General features: G+C 44.9%; 1 protein-coding gene across 4 annotated transcripts in view; it reads right to left on the bottom strand.

The window, feature by feature from the left end:
* Positions 1-23,742, bottom strand: part of SVOP (SV2 related protein) — an 86,734-nt gene that overhangs the window by 52,624 nt on the left and 10,368 nt on the right. For all 4 annotated transcript variants that reach the window (XR_009497141.1, XM_059893559.1, XM_059893558.1 and 1 more), the window contains exons 2-5: positions 12,846-13,006; positions 10,115-10,200; positions 8,758-8,856; positions 3,473-3,544 (exon numbers count right to left, since the gene is read on the bottom strand). Coding sequence is in view for 3 of the 4 variants with exons in the window: in XM_059893559.1 (XP_059749542.1) it covers positions 3,473-3,544; positions 8,758-8,856; positions 10,115-10,200; positions 12,846-13,006 (418 nt within the window). In the remaining variant the exon portion in view is untranslated. The remainder of the gene's footprint in view (positions 1-3,472; positions 3,545-8,757; positions 8,857-10,114; positions 10,201-12,845; positions 13,007-23,742) is intronic.

Below are 23,742 nucleotides of genomic sequence, written 5' to 3'. Positions count from 1 at the left end.
ACCAGGGAAGTCCCCCAGCTAGAATTTTATAACATTGTTTTCTTTGTATTTATTTTTGCAGATATTTCCTATTTAGTGCAATTGCTATTGATTTCCCACTTAAGACTCTCTATCAAGTTTCCTTTTCACAAAACATGCATTTAAGAATTTTAAAAAATGTTGATCTAAAGAAAGATATTAAGTATATAAGAGAACAGGTGGAGCAGGAATTATTTAAGTCCAGGAAAATCTGGATCTATTGTAATAATAAATAACAATAATAATTAATAAATAATAAAGCAACCTTTCTGTTCCCCTAAACCCAGGCCTATGATATTGGTACCTGCCACACATATACTTGGTTCCTTTCTTTTGGCTTAAGCTAACTTAATAGGGATTTTCTTCCTTGGAACCCAAAGAGTCTTGAATCAGTAACAAGACATCATTAGCAGCAGAGAAAATAAAAGAACAGAAGGAAAACAGCAGGAGAAGAGGAGAGGGGAGAGAGGAGGGCACCCAGACTGGCACATGGCAGCTAAGCCTCTCTCACGGGGCTGGCAACTGTGCTATCCCAGTGAGGTCACCGGCTGCCCCCATGCCAGGCAGCAAAGGCAAGCAGGCTGATCTGTCCTGTCAGGTCATAGCAGAGTGCAGCTGGCTCTGCATTTGCCCGCCTATGCCAGGGCTTTCCAGCTGCCCAGAAAATAAGGACTCAGCAACCATTTGGAAGTACTGTTATAGCTATTGCAAAGGCACCGGCACTGCCAGCAAGCCCCATCTAAGCACTGCTTGGGGACTCTGCAGAAATGTCCTTTGGGCTTCTCATTAACTACAGTTGTCATTCTACCTAACATCTGTTCTGCCTTTTAGATTGTTTCCCCTCCCTCCCTCCCTCCCTCCCTTTCTTCCTTCCATATTTATTAAGCATCCTCTGTATACCAGGCTCTAGAGATAGATGGATAGATATTATACATTCATTAATTTGTTCATTCATTCATTCATTCAACAATAAGCATGTATTGAGTGACTGCAGTATGCCAGACACTTAGAGATACTGATATATATTATTCATTCATTCAATACACAGGTATCGAACACCTGCTGTGTGCCCAGCACTAGGGGTACTGAAATGTATCATTCATTCATTCACTCATTTGTTCACTATACATGTATTGAGCACCTGTTGTGTGCCTGGCAGTTGAGGTCCTAATATACATTATTCATTCATTCATCCATTCACTCTGCACATATTGACAGCCTGCTGTTTGCTAAGCACTTGGCTTTGTCCTGGGCTAGGGCAGGCCACATGACAGCCAGAGTCTCTGACTTCATGGAACTTTCATTTGCATTTCTTAAATCGCAGCCCCATCATTACACTGGATCCTCACAGTGGCCTGTGGAAAGACGTTGTTATTTTCATGTCCACTTTATAAATCAGCACATTGAGGGCCGACGGAGTTGAGTGATTTGTTCAGGATCAGCAGAGTCAAAACTGGAGCCAGGATTTCCAATGCCCAAAGCTGTACTTTGAATGAGCCACTTCCCCTCTCCAGGACCTTTGATGGCTCCCCATTACCTCTGGCAGAGAACATACACACATGATGCAGGTGTAATGCAGCGAGGACAGGTGGGCCTGGGTGAATGAAAGAGAACTTGCCCTGCCTTGCCAGCCTCAGCTCCAGCCGAAAGCTAACATCACAGAGTGTGGATCCCAAGCTGCCAGATAACCCAGCTTTCCAAAAACCCACACCTCTTTTTATTTTTATGCAAAAATATGTCATTTTTGAAACGGAGGCAACTGATTCAAAATCCTATAAAGCATTGCATGGGATAAATTATACACATCTGGGGGCCACATTTGGCTCATGGCCCACCTGTTTGCCACCTGTAGCCTGGAAAGGCTTTAAGCTCTTGCTCTAAGAAGCTGAAAGTCTTGCTGCCACTAGGATGCCAGGCCTGCAACCCCAAAGGAGCATGCTGATCTCATTGCCATGAGCATTGCTCAGTCACCTGCAGGACTGTCTGACTCAAGCCTCCTGGTACTCTCCAATCTTGCTCAAGTACAAGGAAAATAGTCACAGGGCAAGGAAACCTGAGGATCTTCAAAATATTGAAAAGAGAGGCCCAGTGCCTGCCACCCACCTCCTTTTCCTCCTTAGAGATAACGTGGTCCTGTAGCCTTTGAACTAGAGGATGACCTGAACACAATCTAAATCTTTTTTTTTTGAGTCCCAACCAAAAGTAGTTACCACTGATCACAGGCTAACCATGCATCTGTAAATACTGTTCTAAGTGTACTATATACATTTTCTTATTTAATCCTCCCAGCAATCCTTTGAGCTCCTACTGTTGTCAACCCTGTTTTGCAGATGGGAAAACTGAGGCTCAGAGAGGTAAAGCAGCTGGCTCAAGGTTACCTCGCTCGACAGGGGGAGCTACGTTCTGAACCCGGATGCGTTTATCTCCATCTGCGCAAGGCCACACACCCACAGTCGCCCTTCGTTTCTGCGGCTGCCACAAGTCCCCAGGCTGTAGAAACTTCTGTAGGAATCAAAGCGTTCCACCGAATCCTAACCCCATATGTGATTCTCCTGCAAAGTCACGCAGCAGACGCCCTCACAGAAACCTCCCAGCTGAGCCAAGGCAGATCAAGGAGCTAAGAGGAGGTTCTCCGAGCTTGCCAAGGCTCACCAGCTGTCTGGCTCGCCTGCTGGTCCTGGAGGAGTTCTGGGGAAGCTTTATAATTAGAGCCGGATCCATCCTCCACGAGGCTGGGCCAGAATTCCATGCTGGGGAGAAGGAGGCTGTACAATCTGGTGGCACTTTCTCTCTCTCTCTCCGGTCACGCCAGCTTTATGTTGGGTGTGGTATTTAGCAAGCTGCTCAGGAGAGCTGGAGGAACCCTCTGCAGGCAGCCCCCTCCAGGCTTCATCTATCTGGGGTGGATGAATGTTCAACTAATCAACTGAATTCCAGGGAATCGTTCAGTGATGTCTCCCAGCAGCCAAGGTCAAGGTGAAGGATGTGAACTCTGGAGCCAGATGCACCTGCATTTTAACACTGGCCTTGCCATTTATTGGCACCGTGAGCTTGGCAAATAGGAAGGATAATGGAAATTGAAGAAACATTTCCTCTGTGTCAAGAGCTTTCTGTCACAAGGGTCATTTACTCCCCGTAACAGCCCTATGGGGAAGACTATTATTATCCCATTTACAGATGAGGAAACTGAGGCACAGACAGATTGAGCGCCAAGGGGATGGGGGTGGGCACCACAGCATCTTCTACGTTCTGAAATGCACATCCTTGGGCCCCACTAGGGATGTGTGATTTCAAGAGTCCACAGCCTCAGAGCAACGTCTTCTCTTTGCCCTTCAATGTATCTCTGAATTAATTAGACCCCCACCAAATGCTCAGTCAGCACAAGTTTTGCTACTTTGTCAATGCCATCACAAAGATAACCCAGAGGACACGAGCTTAGGAGAAGTTGCCTTACTGTTTTCCTGCCATACTGGTCTGAGATGTTTCCCCAGAGGGTAGAACTGGACATCATGCCGACAAAGACCACCTGTGTGGGCAAAGACAGTTTCTGTTAGATAATGACACGGAGCATCGCAGAGAAAGGGAACACCAAATTGAACGTGTGACGTCACACTCCTGTAATAAGAATGAAGCAAGCTTTACTGAGATTGTGTTGAGATGCAAATACTAGTCTACATGCTTCATGTTACTGTTTAAGCCTCACAGCAATCCTACAGGGCGGGTGCTATTATTATCCCCATTTCACAGATGAGGAAACAGAGACTCAGAGAGGGGAGGTCACATGGCCAGGGTCACACAAGTGTAAGTGATGCAGCCCGGGCTGGAATCAGGCTGCATGGCTGCAGAGCTAGTATTTTACCAATTTCTCACCAAACCCAAGAAATGTCTTATGGCTAAAAAAATGTTAAAGGTTGCAAGGTAGAGTTTGGAGGATATGAAAACAGGAGACAGGAGGTTAGGATGGGAGTTGTAAGCCATTAGCAAGAGACAGCAACCATGGAGTGCTCACTGTGTGCTGGGCAAAGTCCTTGTTCCGTTGTTAACCCTTGATCAGAGCAGATGAGTTATGAATGCTCATACCCATTTTATAGATGGGTAGCTTGAGGCTCAGAAGTTTTAAGAAACCTGCTCTTATCCCAGGGAGGAGAGGGTAGAGACAGGTCTTAAACCCAAGCAGGCTGACTAGAGCTCTCTTCACTGTTCTGTCCTTTCCGGAGCACTCACCAAGTGTCAGACACCACACTGAATGCTTTTTACATATGTCTTACCTAATTCTCACAGCAGCCCTAAGGAGTGGGTACTATTATTATCCCCAGTTTACATATAAAGCCACTGAGGCCCAGAGACGGGAATGGCACTGCTTAGTGTGGTCTGAACCCAAAAGCATTCCTCCAGGCATGGTCTAGAGCAGCGGGGTCCAAACCGGCTACACAGGAGGATTAACCAAGATGGCGGAGTAGAAGGACGTGCTCTCACTCCCTCTTGCGAGAGCACCAGAATCACAACTGGCTGCTGGACAATCATTGACAGGAAGACCCTGGACTTCACCAAGGAGGATACCCCACGTCCAAGGACAGAGGAGAAGCCACAGTGAGACGGTAGGAGGGGCGCAATCAGAGTAAAATCAAACCCCATAACTGCTGGGTGGGTGACTCACAGACTGGTGAACACTTATACCACAGAAGTCCACCCACTGGAGTAAAGGTTCTGAGCCCCACGTCAGGCTTCCCAACCTGGGGGTCAGGCAACGGGAGGAGGAATTCCTAGAGAATCAGACTTTGAAGCCTAGTGGGAATTGGATTGCAGGACTTTGACGGGACTGGGGGAAACAGAGACCCCACTCTTGGAGGGCACACACAAAGTAATGTGTGCATCGGGACCCAGGGGAAGGAGCAGTGAGCCTGGGGGAGACTGAACCAGACCTACCTGCTGGTGTTGGGGGGTCTCCTGCAGAGGCGAGTGGTGGCTCTATTTCACCGTGGGGATAAGGACACTGGCAGCAGAGGTTCTGGGAAGTTCTCCTTGGCGTGAGCCCTCCCAGAGTCTGCCATTAACCCCACCAAAGAGCACGGGTAGGCTCCAGTGTTGGGTTGCCTCAGGCAAAACAGCCAACAGGGAGGGAACCCAGCCCCACCCATCAACAGTCAAGTGGATTAAGGTTTTACTGAGCTCTGACCGCCACAGCAACAGGGAGGGAACCCAGCCCCACCCATCAACAGTCAAGTGGATTAAGGTTTTACTGAGCTCTGACGCCACAGCAACAGTCAGCTCTACCCACCACCAGAGCCTCCCATCAAGCCTCTTAGATAGCCTCAACCACCAGAGGGCAGACAACAGAAGCAAGAAAAACTATAATCCTGCAACCTGTGGACCAAAAACCACAGTTACAGAAAGATAGAGAAGATGAAAAGACAGAGGGCTATGTACCAGATGAAGGAACAAGAAAAAAACCCAGAAAAACAAACCGGCTACACAGAGGTGTTCCAAGGGAGAAGCAGATTTGGATAGTTTTAAAGGAATTCATTTCCAAGTCCTCAACTTCCATAGAGATTCCTTCCTGAGAACAGGTTAGGGGTCTCACCAGTTCCCTCCTCCCTTTCTCAACCACCCCTCCCCCACTTCTCCCTACCGCATCCTCCCAATGCACCTCACAGCGCATTGCTTTGAGGTTAAACCCTCCAGGATGCCTCCAGAAGGACACCAATGACAAAGTTACAAATCCTTTCGCAAGCCATCTTGATTCCAATTCCATTTTATTATTTTTAACCAAATTGCAGGACAGCCTAATCAAGCTGTCAGCAAATTAGATCACTAAAAATAATTTTTCATAAACGACTGCTGTGCGCTCTTCAGCATGAAACTTGGAAGTTGTTGAAAAACATCAAGTGGCATTAGTTTATTGAGTTATTACAAAACTCCTTCAGTTCCCGCCCTCCAAAGTTTTTATATGTGAACAAAGCCTTTCATGTTCGTATCCATTCAATAAATATGAAAAGTAGGAGTAGCATAGTGGCTGAACCCTGTCTCATTTTAGCAATAAGTAATGATTCAAGAATGCATGACATAATTGGGAAACACTCCATAGCCCTCATGAAGAGGTGTGTTCCTGATAAAGTGACTGATGTTTAGCAATTATTTATCAAAATTAATTATACCTTGTTTTGATCTGTTGTTTATTACTAAAAATTATCATGATAACTTACTGCAGAAGAAAAATTTTAATACTCAGAGCCTTATGATCTCAGAAAATTAAAAACAGTAACTTAAAATGTCACAAAAATTATGATAGGGTGACAAATGAAGTACTTTCAAGCATAATAAAACATTACAATAAGATAAAATTATATGGAGAAATGGAATGAAAATACCAGTTCAAGAAGAAAACAAGACAATGCAAAATTTCCAAACTCTTCTGAAGAGCTTATTCATGTTATTTTTACACAGGTGATGGTGGGTAGCAGATAAATATTTCAATTCCATTGGACACATTAAGAAGAGTGATATGGGACTCCCCTGGTGGCACAGTGGTTAAGAATCTGCCTGCCAGTGCAGGGGACATGGGTTTGAGCCCTGGTCTGGGAAGATCCCACATGACGCCAAACAGCTAAGCTCGTGCGCTACTGAGCCTGCGCTCTAGAGCCCGTGAGCCACAACTACTGAAACCCGCGCGCCTAGAGCCATGCTCCGCAACAAGAGAAGCCACCGCAATGAGAAGCTCACACACCACAACAATGAGTAGCCCTCGCTCGCCGCAACTAGAAAAAGCCCATGCGCAGCAACGGAGACCTGACGCAGCCAAAAATAAATAAATAGATAAATAAATAAATAAATTTAAAAAAAATAAAAAATGAAGAGTGATATGAAAATTTTATTTGAACTTTTAATATTTCAATACTCCAGAAATTATATAAGCTGCAACTATAATTTTAAAGTTTTAACGTCAATTTAAAAACTTGTGAGACTCCTGGGGGCTGCATAGTTTTTACACAATTCTTTTCTAGATTAGCGAGAGCAAAAGTGTTTGATGATTACTGTCTTGGGGTAAAGTGTGGCCTCAGTCATGTGCTAAATGATATCCTTACATCCCGAAAGAGTTAAGCATCCCTGTAAACACCCGTTTTCCCCCATTCTCACTCTCCCAAGGGAGACCTAGGCACCGAAGAGTACGGGTTATATATCACAGTAATTACGGTAATCTCACACAGTATCGCCTGTGACAGCAACGATGGTCAGTCTCATCCTTCTTCTGTACTTTATGCAGCTGAAGCAGCTCCTGCAGTGCCCTAACTTTTCTGCAGAAAACTTGGCCATGGAACTTCACTGCTTTACTAGCCCATGAGTCCAAACCTGATACCATAGGAAAGTGATCCAGGGCAGTAAGCTGGGGGCTGGGGCTCTGAGTCTGCCTGGCCTTGATTTCAATCCTGCCTCCGCCTCTGATAGGCTGTGTGAGTTTGGGCAAGTCATCGCACCTGTCTGAGACTTAGTGTCCTTATCTGTAGAAATGGGAGCAGTAATAAGAGCACCTCTTTCATAGGTTGAGAGGGTTAAAGAGGTAAAGCATGGAAAACCCCTAGCACAGATGCTGGCATATAAGTGCTCATTGATAAATGGTGGCTGTTAGGAACCAATGACAAGGGATCAAAAAGGCCTCGCATCACAAAAACACAGACCTGTGATGATTCCTTAGGAGGTATTAGTGAGAATGAGGAATATAAGAAAGAAGCATCGTTTACCCGACCTCTACTATGTGCTAGGCACTCTAGGGATTTTGTTGACCATCCGAAGTCAAACAGGCGTTATCACCCCCATTTTGCAGATGATGAAATAGAGCCAAAAGCGTCTCATTCAAGGTCACACATCTCAAGGTAACTAAACCACAAAAATCCAGATGTATGTGCTTATGAAGTTCCTTACTGCCTTGTTGCCAAAGGCCAAAGGCACTCAGGCCATTCTAGAACAGTTGTCCATAGAAAAACAGCATTCTGGGAGGCATTCCTAGTCAGCAATGACTCTGCCACTGGCTAGGCTGTGTGACCTTTTGTGAGTGACTTAACCTCTCTGCACTCATCTTCCTCAGCTCACAATAGTACCCACCTCATAGCGTTGTGAGGATTAAAAAGCACAATGTATATTGCCCATATATTGTATACAGTGTATATAAAGGCATTTGCACTGTAAATGCTCAATAAATATTAGCTTTTGTGGGTATCATTATTCTTCTCCTCTTATCCAGCCTGGCCATTCCCCTCCCTTTTAGAAGATTGCCGTTGAACTATCTCTGACAAAAATTAAGCGTCTGACTCATGCTCCTCCAAGCCTTAGTTCCAGGGAACAGCAGCTCCTATGATTTATTGAACATGTACTATGTTGTTTCCAATCCTCAAGTCACCCTCATGTGGGAGGAACTGGCATCTCCTTTTTGGAAGAGTGAGGCTTATAAGGTTTAAGTGATACGATCAGGTGCTTTCCAGCTTCCTAGCAATTGAGCAGGCTATCTGGGGCCCCCAGGTAGCTGGAACCCCCAGGAGGGGTTAGAGTTGGCTGCAAAGCTGCCAGGATACGTGAGATGGAGACGGGAGGAGGAATCTGAGGCAATGGTGTTTCCATTCAGGGTTTAAGTCTTTTCTGCTGAGTCCTTGGCAGCAGAAGAAGGAGGGGGACATCCTACAGAACCCCCCCCCCCCCGCCAGGGGACCAGAAACGTGCACAACAGGAAAGAGCTGCTGGGCTGCCTACCGAGGTCAGCAATGCCACCTGCCAGCTGGGCAGCCGCCACTCGCAGTGCAGCTGCGGCGCGAGGATGCTCAAGATCATCATCTCCATGGCGTCGGCCATCTGCAGGGAGCAAGCACACATCATGAGGCCAGGATGCTGCCGGGCCGGGGACGGCTGGCCCCTCACCAAGTCCACGACCCCAAGCGAGTGTGTACAAAAATCCCTCTTCTACCTTCCGCTGAGTGCCCTATCACACATCAAAACACACTGAAAGTTGGGACTTCCCTGGAGGTCCAGTGGTTAAGACTCCACCCTCCCAATGCAGGGGGCACGGGTTTGACCGGGGCGGGGAAGTAAGATCCTGCATGTCGATCCCGCATGCCACTGCAGAGCGGCCAAAAATACAATAGATAAATTAAATTTAAAAAACACACTGAAAGCTCCGGTAGTTAAAACAGTGTGGTGCCACGCAGGAATGGACAACTAGACACTCAACATTCTTTGTGTGTGTGTGTTCTCCCGTGTTTGAAAAAACTTAGGGGCACTCCCCGAATGAAGTGGTAAAATATCATATTTCGAAAATCAGAAAAACATTTTTATAGAGGTAGAGAGACAATGACATTTTCTCTTATAGCTCAATTAAAAACTAGTTTCTCTTTGATCATTGTTCATGTAGAATTGTCAGTATAGTTAATGAGTGACCTTTTAACATTATTAAAACATTCTAGGAAGCCCTGGTAATTAAATATAGTGGTACCTTTACTGGATTAAACAGACAGAGCAATGGCACAGAAATGAGAGTCCAGAAGCAAACCCATGTAGCCGTGGGAATGTGGTGGATGATAAAGGCGGCTCTGCAAATTAGTGGGAAAAATGATGTGGTGAAATTGATGACTGTTTGGGAAACTATGTAGTTAAATCTCAGTCTTGCACTAGTCACAAAAATCAATTTCAGTTGTATTAACGGTCTAGATGCATTATTTGCTTTAGGTAGATTAAGGGAGTTTGACGAGGGATCACGAGCCCCTTAAAACAGAAGGCACATTTTGATCTGTGCATGTTTTTCTAGGGTGAGCCTCACAGATGACATCAGAATCTTATAGTAGCCCTGAGCCTCAAAGGGTTGAGAACCACTTAATTAACCAGAAGCTTCAACTTCTCCTTGAGGGCAATTGTCAACCACACCTAACCTCCGCAGCCCCCAACCCCCAGACCTTCATTATCACCCAGGGTCACTCAACCCAAACTCTGCTGATTCAAGCAAAGGCTCTATGTGGAAGGAGCTGTGTCCTTCCATGTAGACCAAGGAAAGACAGTTGAGCAGCACCGGTGTTCCTCGGAAGCTGAAGGTGAGGTCACTGTCCCCAGAGATACTTGCCCAAGCCAAGCCGGTGAGAACAGAGAGCTTCCATTGAAATTTTCCAAAACCAATGGCTTCCACCGCATCTTCCACCATGAAAGTATCTGGGAAGGAGAAGGGGGAGGTGAAGGAAGGAGTCAGTGCATCTTGCAGTTGTCCTAGTATGGGGGGCCTGGGGCGGGGGGGTGTCCCTGGCCAAGCTCTTTAAAGGCAGTGCATGCTGCTTCTAGAACTTATCCTAGAAAAACCTTCCAGCAAGCATGAAGGTATATCTTGCTGCAAAGTCCAATGCAACATCGTTTCTACAAAAGGAAAAATTGGACAACCCAGAATGTCTATCAACAGGGAACTGGTTAAATTATTTTATATATTATATATAAATGTTTATATATCTACATTATGAAATACAACCCATCTGTTTAAAAATGGGCAGATATAGAAAGATGCATACAGTACATTGTTAATTTTAAGAAAACAAAGCAAGATGGACCACGGGAAGTAATATTAAGTGTCCGCAGACTGTCAACAGGGTTACCTGTCAGCATTCACTTTTTTGTACATTTTGATCATGTCTGAATGCTTTCTACATAAACACATATTATTTGTATACTCAGAAAAAAATAAGGATATAATTTAGAAGCTCATAAGTGTTTTGAGAAAGACGAAAAGACTAAATACAATGTGGTGTGCTGGATTGGTTCCTGTAACACCACTGCTGGGAAAACTGGTGAAATCTGAATGAAGTCTGGAGTTCCGTGGATAGTATTGCACCGGTGTTAACTTCTTAGTTTTGACAAGTGTGCCATGGTTAAGTAAGATGTTAACTTTAGGGGAAGCTGTATGAAGAGCATATGAAAAAATAACAAACAAACAAAAAAGATTTTGAGAAAGAAAAAAAGAGTATACGAGAACTCTCTGTGCTATCTTTGCAACTTTTCTGTAAATTTAAAATAATCCAGGGACTTCCCTGACAGTCCAGTGGTTAAGACTCTGTGCTCCCAATGCAGGGGGCACAGGTTCAATCCCTGGCCGGGGAACTAAGGTCCCGCCTGCTGCACAGCAAGGTCAAAAAAAAAAAAAAAAAAAAGTTCAAAATAAAAGGTTAACTAAAAAATAAAAATACTACAGGAGCATGCTGGGTGGCCTTCCTGTGGGGCCTCTGAGGATCTCACCAGCCTCCGCTGGGAGTTGTCATCTTATCAGAATTTCAATCATGGGCCCCTTATAGCAATCATAATTTTCTCTAGAAGTATGAGCTGGTGTTTATCACACCAGCAGGGTCTGGTTTCCTTCAGTAAAAATACTGAGGAGAAAGCAGAGTGAGTCCTATAACATCATCAATAATAAGAACAGTAACAGTAATAATATAATGGTGTATTTATTGAGTGCTCCCTGTGGGTCAGGCACTGCCCTAAGAGCTTTGATGTACATTATCTCATTTACTCCCCGTCACAGCTACTAGTTAAGGCTCAGTCTTAGCCCCATGTTACAGAGGAAGACATGGACTTGCCCACTGTTAATGTAGCTGGCACACTGAAGATCTGGGAATTGAGCCCAGATCAGCCTGAGCCTGAAGCCACTGCTTCTAACCTCTGCCTCCCCTCCCTCCCCAGTCATTGCCTCCTTAGATCTGCCAACAACAGGCCTTGGGTTCAAGCCATTAATCCTCTCTCCTGTTGGGAATCTCTTTCAGGAATGCATAGAATGTTTTCATCCATCAGTATCATCAGGTGGTGAGGGGAGACCAGGTCCCTTGGCACCGCTTCAAGTCTCTTGTTTGACCATCTGTATTCAGAGGGAGCACAGGATCATGGGAAGGAATGTGGGCTCTGAGGCCAGATTTCCTGGGTGTAAATCCAGCTTGGCTAAGTTCTAGCTGTGTGACCCTGGGCAAGATACTTAACCTTTCTGTACTTCTGTGTCCTCTCCTGGAAAATGGGAAAGATAATCGTAATACTTCCAATTGGAACTGTTGTGACGATTAAATGGGTAATATGTGTAAAGTGCTTAGAACAGTGCCTGGCACAGAGTAAATCCTCAGCCTGTGTCTGCTGCTCTAATCACTACTGTCATCTTCACAATCACCACTGCCACCACCATCATTACATTATCATCAGCACCATCATCATCTCTAGCTTCATCATCATCATCATCACCATCATCACCACCACCACCTCCACCACCCTCATTATCACCATCACCATCATCATCATCATCACCATCTCATCATCAACATCATTATCATCTCCATCACCATCACCATCATCATTACCATCATCATCACCATCACCATCTCATCACCAACATCATTATCATCTCCATCACCATCACCATCACCATCACCATCACCATCTCATCACCAACATCATTATCATCTCCATCACCATCACCATCATCATTACCATCACCATCACCATCATCATCTCATCATCATCATCATTATCATCTCTATCACCATCATCATCATCATCATCATCATCATCATCATCATCATCATCATTGTGGCTGCCATCCTCAGCCAAGTGTTAGTCAATGTTGTTGACTGTCAGGGATTATGATATAACCTTGCCTGCTGAAGAAAGCCATGGAGGTCCAGCCCCACACTTCCAGTGTCACCCCTGGCCTCCAGGCCCTCCTACCTGCCCCTTCACAAGATCCCTCTGAGCATACCACCTGGAGAGGCAACCCTGGTGCCTCAGAGCCCCTGACTGTAGCCTGGGCCGATGCCCCAACTGCAGGGTCCCCTCACCGTCGGTGGGATTGGCAAACTCCTTAGGCACAGCTGCCCCATCATCCAGCTCGACGGCCTCTAGGCCTGCACGGACCCCTTCAATCTGGACCTCATGCTCTCCCGAAGCCGTGTCGTCCTCTGACCTTGCACTCTCGCCTGTGCGACGGAATTTCACCACCCTAGAGGACAGAGCAAATCTGGTCATGATGGCTAGAACTCCTCCTCAATGGCCTTGCAGTATAGCTGTTGTGTCCAAGACAGGTGACAAGCTTTCTCTCACGGTCTAGAGAGTTGAATGGGTGGAGGAGAGGTGGGGGTGGGCATTTCTGTTGAGTTGGACTGTGGGGAGGGTGACAACTTTAAGGGCTGCCTAGTACAGTTGGATGGGTTGGGCACTGCACAACTCCAGGGGGAGCCCTGTTCACATGGCAAGTTATGTGAATGAGGATATCCTTGCGCTAGACCTAAAAACTGGTTGGAAGTACCTGTGTTTCAGAACTTACGTTCCTCTATCTATATCTAATGGAAGTAACAATTTGGTCACCTAAGGGTTATATTATGCCCACCAAAAGTTGCCCACACAGTATTTTTTTTTTAATTTATTTAAAGTGGATGCCAATGTTTTAAAATTAGGAGAATTCACATAAAAATCCAGATTCCTGACATCTCTTTCAAAAGTAGAATATCTGACCATCTGGGGCACACAGTCTAATAAGGGACCAACATGGCTAGACCAGGGCAGTGTATCCCCTGTAGATGGGACACACGATGCACAGGTGACCACAGTCTCGTGTTCTCCAAATAACCTCCAGCCCTGACAGTCTCCTGCCACTTATCTTTACACTTGCTCTGTGTTCCACTCACTTGGCACTTTGTCCCCTTTGTCTGGCCCTGTAGGCATTTGAGTTTGAGACCCCATGGACTCCACTCTCAACACAATACATTCCTTCACACTGTGCTGCTTCTTGTTACTCTGGGAAACGCCTTGACTTCTCTGAGCAGCAACTTCTTAATCTGGGACTCAGAGGCAAAAATACGTGTCTCCTCCAACTTCCTCACCCCCAAACACAAAACTCCTGCTCTCTGCCAGCCCTGTGGTAGGTTTCAGGGTGACGGCAGTAACAGGAGAGATGAGTCCCTACCCTCCCAGGAGAGAGTCCTATGGAATGAGTAATGCCCATTTCTCCCAGAGCTTTGAAAAAAGGAGTCTGCGATGACATGGGCATGAAGGGCCGAGGGCTGATGAGGGACTGGAGGGCAAATCTGGGCAACGTTTTTAAAAGGTAAACATGGACAAATTTCTAAGTAAAAAATATTGCTATCAACATCATCATCATCAATTAATTATTGCATCATTCCATACATTTCACCAAGAATAACTGGTACTCTGGCATAGAAAGGGTAAATCTTCAGATTCCAGAAGCCTGGGGAACACTCCCTGCTTGTGAATTTGGAGAAAAGACAGATGAAATCACGGCAATTTTGTAAATACCTGAAACTCCATTTGATGGCAAGGCTGGGCTTGGAAAGCTCCAGCTGTCAATCTCATCGTGGGTTGGAAATACGCGGCAGAGCGCAGAGCACGGGGTTTGCAGGCGGATCGGCTGGGATTGAAGCTTGGAGCAAACACTCCATCCCATCCACCACCACCACTGCACTCTCCACCACGCCCACCACCGTCTAGCAGCATCTGTGCCTCGTTCTAGGTGTTGCTTTCCATGCACTTGTTCTGCACGACAGCTCTATGAGGTTGGTATTATTATCACCATTTTACAGACAAGAAAACTGAGGCCCCAGAAGTCACAGGACTTACCCCTGGTCACAGAGCTAAAGAGGCATGGAGCCAGGGTTCACCCCCAGGTCTGTCTGATCAAAGCCTTGTGTTTCTGGCCAAAGACAGGATACCATTCAAACCCTTCCATTACTCCCCATTTACTCCATTCCCCCCATCCAAAATCTTTTATTTTGAAATATTTAAAGAATATAAGATTGAATAGATAACAATGAGAGAAATGTCTTTGATTCTGCTGTCCAGACACTACTAATAGGTTGAACCACATGAAATTGCCAACTTTTGACCATAATTCAGTTGAAGCCACCCTGTCTCTTTTCCAGTCTCCATCTCTCGCATTTTCATCGTTAATAGTCTTCCTTGATCAGTGCTCTTTACAGGCATCGTTATTTGACTTCACCCTCACAATAACCCTGAGAGGTGGTGACCATTACCATCCCCACAGCATAAGATATACCTATAGTCACTCTGAGCCTCAGTTTACCTTGCTATAAATTAGGTGTAATAGTTTTGTCATAGGTCGAATTCCTTAGAAGCAGAGCCTAAAATGGGATTCTCTTTTTTTCAACTGTGGTAAAATACACATAACATTAAATTCAACATTGTAACCCTGTTTAAGTGTAGAGTTCTGTGGCATTAAATACATTTACAATATTGTGCAACAATCACCACTGTCCATTTCCAGAACTTTTTCATCTTCCCAAACTGAAACTCTGTACCCACTAAACACTAACTTCCAATCCCCTTTCCCCACCAGCCCCTGGCAAGCACCATTCTACTTTTTGCCTCTATGAATTTGACTACTCTAGGGACCCCACATAAGTGGAATCATACAGTAGTTGTCTTTTCGTGATTGGCTTATTTCACTTAGCATAACATCTTCAAGGTTCATTCATGTTGTTACATGTGTCAGAATTTCCATCCTTTTTAAAGGCTGAATAATGTTCCATTGTATGAAATGTGATCCCACAGGGAGCTCTGGAGTGTGAATTGTACCATGGAGATTGTCCCACCCAGAGGTCTGGGGGCTGGGCTCGAATCAGTCAGTCACTGGTCATGCCACCCCAGGGATGGAAGGCATAACTTCCCAGGTATCCCCAGGTGAAGTGGCTCCCCTCAGTCAAGGGAAACCCTCCAGAGATGACTGCAGCTGTGAGCTGTGAGCACCCATGATTGGCAGCAGCTGGGGGATGATCAATCTGGTAAAGGGAATCTGCGACAGGCACCAAGGGTATCTGCTACAAATAATAGCCCTCCAACCATACAGCTATTTATTGAGCACTTACTAAATGCTAAGAGCTATGCCTTTTACATTATCTCCTGTTAGTTACCCTGATGATCAACCTATGAATTAGTTAATGTTATTATCCCCATTGTACAGATGAGAAAACAAATGCTCAGAGAGGTTAAGACACTTGCCTGAGGTCACACAGCTTGAAAGAACTGAGGCTTCAGCCTGGATGTCTTTGGTATTAGAGCCCTGGGTCCTAATCACTAAGCATCAGTGCCTCTCGCGGGCATTCACCTGTGTCTGGGAAATGAATGTGAAGCCCGAACTCAGCTGCCCTGTGTGGGTGGGCTTGCCAGACAGTGGATAATGATGTGACCTGGAGCAGGAATCGAAAGGCACAGCTCGATTCCAGCCTGGCTGACAGCTCTTCAGGTTGTCACGTTTGTGCAGGGGTTCTTGAGCTGGATGGAGCCTCAAAATCCCTGTGGGGCTGGTCACAACCCAGAAGTCGGGGCCCCACTCCAAGAGCGTCTGACTCAGAAAGTCTCGGTTGGAGACTGAGATTTTGCATTTCCAGCACGTTCCCAGGCGGTGCTGCTCTGGCTGATCCAGCGACCGAATTAGCGCATCAGAGGCAGGCAAACAATTCTGCCCACCCCACCTTCCCCACCCCTAGTGCTGAGGGGCGGAGGCTCCTACTCTGTTGGCTGAGCTGGGTGCCTGCAGCTTACCCTCCTCACCAGAGAGGCCCAGAACCCCTGTGGCACAGGACTCAGACAACATCCCTGCAGTCCAGAGCTGGGGTGTCCTTTGCAGCTGGAAGGCAGGTGTCACCTGGGAGCAAAGGCCAGGAGACAGACTGCCTTAGGCTTAGATATCTGGCATGAAGTTGGAATCTGGGGCTTCATTTAAGCAACACTTTTACAGCAAGAGCACCATTTTATTCAGAGTATGTATTGGGTTGGCCAAAAAGTTCTTTCGGGTTTTTCCGTGCAATGATGGAAAAACCCGAACGAAGTTTTTGGCCACCCCAAAATTTATTTGGGGGTAGCTTTGGAGGGATGCTCATGGGGATTATGGGGACGCTCTGAAGCCAGTGCCTACAACTGAGTCTCAAATCCCCCAAACAATACTGATGTGTAGCATTTGCCAATATCTGTGGGGTAAATACTCCCACTGGGACCAATTTTAAGCTCTCAATGGTTAAATAACAGGCTCTGAGATGTTCTGAATATTTAACAATCTGCTCACTAGAGCTGTGAGCAGCCTCCAGCACAACTACTGTAAAAAGTTCTCAAATCAAAAAAAAAAAAAAAAAGTCCTCAAATCACTGTCACAAGCTACAACACAGATGAACCCTGAAACACGATGCTGAGTGAAAGAAGCCAGACACAGAGAGTCACACATATATGATTCCATTTATGTGAAGCAACTTCACAGAGACAGAAAGCAGATCAGTGGTTGCCAGGGGCTGGGGAAAGAGGGATGGGGAGTGACTGCCTAATGGGTACAGAATTTCCTTTTGGGGTGATGAAAATGTTCTGGAATTAGGTAGAGGTGAAGGTTGTACAACACTGTGAATGTACGTGAAGGTACGTCCATGTTCACAGCAGCACTATTCACGATAGCCCAAAGGTGAAAACAACCTAGGTGTCCATCAGGGGATGAGTGGACAAGCGAAATACAGTCTATACGTAAAATGGAATATTATTCAGTTTCAAAAAGGAAGGGAAAGGGGAATTCCCTGGCGGCCCAGTGGTTAGGTCTCCGTGCTTTCACTGTCAACAGCCCGGGTTCAATCCCTGGTGAGGGAACTGAGATCCCACAAGCTGCACAGCCAAAAAACAAACAAAAAACAAAAACAAAAAAGGAAGGAAATTCTGACACATGCTATAATATGGATGAACCTTGAAGACATTATGCTAAGTGAAATATGCCAGTCCCCAAAAGACAAATACTGCATGATTCCACTTATATAAGATACTTAGAGTAGTCAAATTCAGAGACAGAAAGTAGAATGGTGGTAATCAGGGGCTGGGAGAGGAAGGAATGGGGACTTAGTGTTTAACAGGTACAGAGTTTCAGTTTGGGAAGATGAAAACTTTCCGTAGATGTATGGTAGTGATGGTTGCACAACAACGTGAAGCACTTAATACCACAGAACTGTACTCTTAAAAATGGTTAAGATGGTAAATTTTATCTTATGTGTATTTTGCCATTCCCCCTCCCCCCAAAAGCCCCAAACCCTCAACCCTTAGCACTACCATGGATATTATTACTTCTTAGTGAAATAAGTCTGACAGAGAAAGACAAATACTGTATGTTATCACTTATATGTGGAATCTAAAAGATGAAACGAACTAGTGAATGTAACAAAAAAGAAACAGACCTATGGATATAGAGAACAAACAAGTGGTTACCAGTGGGGAGAGGGAAGGGGGAAGGGACAAGACAGGGTTATGGGATTGAGATATAAATTACTATGTATAAAATAGATAAGCAACAAGGATATATTATACAGCACAGGGAATACAGCCAATATTTTATAATAATATAAATGGAGTCTAATCTTTAAAAGTTGTGAATCACTATGTTGTACACCTGAAACCAACATAATATTGTAAACCAACTATACCTCAATAAAAAATTTTATGTATATATCCACACGTATTTTGTAATTTTTATATATAAATAATTACAAATGTATATAATTATATATTTGTATAAGTTATAAATTTATATATAATATTTATACTTTATTTTATATATTTATAGATCAATATATAAATTAATGTTTCTAAATATATTTGTAAATATAAATAAATATGTATTTAAATATAATACATGTGGATGTATATATTACTACATAGATATTCCTGCACATTGTGAGAAAAGCTGCAAATAAAACGAACCTGATGCAGTGAGAGGCTAGCGGGGGCGGAGGGTGACATTTCAACTCTGCAAGCCACCAAGGGGTGGTGCGAAGTGGGTTCCAGGGAGGGAACAACAAAGGAGTAGGACACCCTGTCCCCAGGAAGCAACCTCCCAAATCAAAAACATAAACAGTCCCCCAAAGTATTTGTAGAAGATAGAAATGTCGAGAATTATTAAGCGCGGTAAGGAAATGAACATTTATGTGCATTATCAATGTCTTTTCAGGGGTGAGGGGAAGGCCCATGGCTCGCCCTTGACTCTGCAGGTAACGTCACAGAAGGAGATGGCTATGTGGCCTGACACTCTCCCTCTCATCACATCCTCTCCTCCAGGACCGTCCAAGGCTCTGTGCTTCCTTCTGTGACTAATAGCGACCACTGCAACCTTTTGGGAAGGTAATCTGTGTTATCTTTCAAATTTTTCAGTGCTTTGAGCTCCCACCCAGAATGCGTTCTGCTGGCAGTTCATTGTGGGGACAGGCACAGCAGGCAACGATTTACCCTACAAATAACGGCAGATGTGGATTGTTAGCTTGCGTGTGTCAAGTCTAGTGTTTGCACTGTGCATCAACTATCTTATTTATTCCCACTTTCATTGTCCCCTTTTTACAGATGAGGACACTCAAGCACAGAGGGGCTGGCAGTTTGCCCAAGGTCACACAGTAAGTGTCTAGGCTTTGGCAAAGCCATCGGATTTCAGCGTCCCTGCTCCCAGCCACTCTGCTGTATTCTCTTCTGGTGCTAGCACACTCTTTGCAGCTTTGCTGCGGTGATACCAAACCAGAAACAATCTTCAGGAAAGGAGTAATTAGATAGATGATGGCACATCCACTAAAGAAAATGTTAAAAAAAAATTTTATTTACATTGATCTGTACCACATTAGCCGAAGGTGGAAACAACTTAAGTGGTCATCAGTGGATGAATGGAGAAACAAAGTGTGGTCTATCCATACAATGGAATATTATTCAGTCTTAAAAAGGATGGAAATTCTGACCCGTGCTACAACATGGATGTACTTTGAAGACATAGTGCTAAATGAAATAAGCCCAACACGAAAGGACAATTATTGTATGAGTCCACCTACCTGAGAGGGCCTAGAATAGTCAAATTCACAGAGAGAGAAAGTACAACAGTGGTCACCAGGTGATGGGGGGTGGTGCAGAGGGGAATAGGGAGTTAGTGTTTAACGGGTACAGAGTTTCAGTTGCGAAAGATAAGAAAATTATGGAGATGGATGGCGGGAAAGGTAACACAACATTATGAATGTAATTCATACAGCTAACTGTACAATTTAAATTGTTGAAATGGTAAATTTTATTGTGTATATTTTAACGCAATAAGCACACACACACACACACACACACACACACACAATAAACACACACACATGTTGGTTGCAAAAACCAGCAGGAAAAGATTGCTGGGGCTCATTTTTTTTTTTTGGCTGCACCATGCAGCTTGCGGGATCTTAGTTCCCCAGCCGGGTATCAAACCCGGGCTCCCGGCAGTGAGAGTGCTGAGTCCTAATCACTGGACCACCAGGGAATTCCTGCTGGGGCTCCTTATTAAATGTGCTAGACTACGGTCCTGTGATCTAGGTCCTCAGTACTAAGACTTAAGTGTGGTCTCGAACTAGAGGCCCCAGCCTCCCCTAGGGATGTGGTAGAAATGCTGAGTCTCGGGCCCTGACCCAGATCTACTGAATCAGCATCTGCATTTTAACAAGGTCCCTAGGGAATCTGTGTGCATGTTCAAGTGGGCTCAAGAATATTTTTGCTTCTACAGTCGAACATTCTGGAAGGATACTTAAGAAGCCTAAGACTGGTTGCTTCTGGGAAGGAGGATTGGATGGGAATGGGGAGTTTTAAGGGAAAGACATTTTTTTTTAACTTTTCGTTTTGGATCCCGCTGCAATATGTAAATTTTTTAACCTGCACAACTATTAGTTAAATAATCAATATAAATCACAATAGCGACTATTCACAGAGCTCTTGTTGATCTTGTAACATCAGCTAAGCATGTTACAGACTCGTTCGGCTGTGAAATGGGATGAGGACAGGCTTGCAGGACCGCCGTGAAGATTAACTGAGATTGATGAACGGGAAACTGAGGAGCATGGTGTCAGTATTGGCTTTCCTCTAACCCAGCTTGGTTCAAGTCACCTTTCTGCCTTGAGCGTGGAATACACTGACCTTTGTGAAATTCGACTTTGAGAAAATGGCTTAGCTCCCTGGAGTTTTAAACCAGGATGTCTCCACATTCCTTCTCTGGCAATTCACTAGAAGCCAGGGCCCTTTATTTATTAGAACTTGTTTTAAGACAAAAGTAAAGAGAGACCTCTGACATTAAATTATACTCAGAAAGCCAGACTACATTTTGAATCGGCTGGGTTCCTGAAAGCAGTTATCAGCTACATGAGCCAAGATTTCCCAAGGGAAAAAAAAAAGTAATATGACAGAAAAAGAAAATAGCAGTGGCATATGTTAAATAGATGAGGGCTTCGAAACAAGCTGGCTCATTTCTTGGCATTTGTTGTGTATATATAGCATATAATTTACCAAAATAGCAGGGAACATTTGTTTTACATAATTTTGCTATTGAAAGAAGATAAGAGCTTGAGGAAATAGCTGTCAACCCAAAGATCTCACTTGTACCATCATGTAATTCACCTCAGTACCTTAAATTAGGGTCTGAGACTTGATTAGGGTAAAGACTTGATTCCTTTTCATCTCAGCTTCTGGATATTTATCCCCTGAGTTCGTGAATCTATCAGACCGAAAAGGAAGCTTATACCTAAGTGTGACTATTACAGGGTAGCATTTAATGTCTGAAGAGAGGGGGATTGTCATAGAAAGAAGAGCCCAACTCTGCAAACAGACTGATTTGGGTGTGAATCCTCTGCCCACCCCATCCAGTAGCTATGAGGTTAGGTTACTTTACTTCTCTGGGTCTCAGTATCCTGCTGGTAGAAGGGAGATGGTAATTCCTTTCTCACAGGGTTGCCATGGAGACTAAAGGAGTTAACAGAACATCTCAAAGAGCCTGGCACCATCATCCTTCAGTATTTTAATAAGTTTATTGAGTGCTGACTATGTGCTGAAGGCTGGGATACAATAGGAGATAAAATACACCTGCCCTCCTGAAGTAGATGCCCTAGCTGGGAAGACGGTTAATGTACTAGTAAACAAGAAATCATTATACATTTGCAAATGAATGAATCTTGAGAGGGAAACAGACAGGGTGCCAAGATAAAGAATGATTGGAGGGAAGAGTAGTCAGGATAGACTTCCCTGAGGTCTGAGGACCAGGAGAGTCCCACACAGACAGGGGAGGAGGAGAGAGAACAGCCAGTGCAAAGACCCAGAGGTAGGACCAAGGAGTAGAGGTCAGAGAAAACAGGCTGAATTATACAGAGCTCTGGAGACCACAGGGAGGATTTTTCATGTTATCCGAAGACCAATGGGATGCCATTGAAAGGTTTCAAGTAGGGGTGACACAGTGGAAGATGATCAGAGTTGATTTAGGGAAGATCATTCAGGCACATTTTTCTACAAGAGGAGGAACAGATTGGGGAGACTGTTTTAAAATATAGGTTTTTAAAAAAATTTTTTGTCACACTTATATTTATTTATTTATTGGCCCCGCAGCATGTGGGATCTTAGTTCCCTGACCAGTGATCGAACCCACGCCCCCTGCATTGGAAGGGCACAGTTTTAACCACTGCACCACCAGGGAAGTCCCTAAAATATAGGTTTTATTATTATTTAGGTGTGGCAAGGCAAACAGATCAGGAGACAACTGCCTTTGAAAAGATTAGACTCTGTTATACTCACAGATTCCAAGAAGAGGGGGTACACCACACCTGGGGAGCCAAATGGGAAAGCACCAGGGTCAATAATGAGGCAAGAGTGAGGGGAAAATGTGGGCAAGAGTCTTTATTGTGGTTTCCATAGGAAGGAACAGGTGAGGCAGGGTCACCAGGCTGAGGATTGGCTAGTCTGAGTAATTTCTCCAGGCTCTGAACATAGGGACTGTCTCCAGTTGTCTGGTATTTGGCTCTGGAGTGATTAGGGCAGGTGGATTAATGGCTCTGGATTGCTTGGTTTGCACACAGAAAGTACACTGGCAGGTGAGTTATTTACTGATTAACCCTGGAAGGGGAGTGCCCTCCAGGATCTTTGAGGCCCTAAGATGTCAAAACATCAGAATATAGAAAATAAAAAGCATGATTAACACACAAAGATGGGGAGAGAAAGCAGGGAGACTGTGTGGTCAGCTGAGTGAGAAGTGATGGTGGCTTGGACCAGGGGGTACAGCAGGGTGGGTGGGCAGTGGGGTGCTGAAGCTTTTATTATTCATCCTCCCCACCCCGACCCCCAACTCTTCCAATCAGTAGAGGAAAACAGCCACACAGGGAGGCCCATCTGCAAAGCTAACCAGCAAAGGGCCGAGTTATAACAAGTGTCCTCACGTTTGGGAAACTCAGTCAACAAAACTGATGACCAGCACCCCTCAGCTCCATCCCAGGTACTCAGCTACATCACACTGGGACCTCTTTGGAATCTGAAACCTACTGACAAATGGGGTTAGCTGCTGTGGACCTGGAGCAGCAGAAACTGCCAGGGTCACTGGCAAATGGACTTGCTTTGTCTCCTTCAGGATAAGACCTGGGGACTCGCTCATCTGTCTGATTTGGTTAGAGTCTTCTCAGGGGCTGAACCTCTGTCTTCCAATATTTGAACTTCTGGTATGTGAGAGAAGGTGTGTGTTCAAGTTGGACCCTGAGGATAGAGCTTGAACTGCTGGGTATAAAGAGGGAAACAGATTTCAACTCAATATAAGGAGGCTTCTCAGGGAGAGAAGTCCAGAGATGAAAAAGGCTGCTTTAGATGGTAGTGGGCTCCCCTTCACGAAAGGTGGTCTAGGAAAGGCAGGTGTCCACGTGTATGGACTCAGGA

Source organism: Balaenoptera ricei, chromosome 14, assembly GCF_028023285.1.
Source record: "Balaenoptera ricei isolate mBalRic1 chromosome 14, mBalRic1.hap2, whole genome shotgun sequence".
Classification (NCBI taxonomy): Eukaryota; Metazoa; Chordata; class Mammalia; order Artiodactyla; family Balaenopteridae; genus Balaenoptera; species Balaenoptera ricei.
Note: the sequence above shows the minus strand (reverse complement) of the source record. Positions and strands in the feature narration are given on the sequence as shown.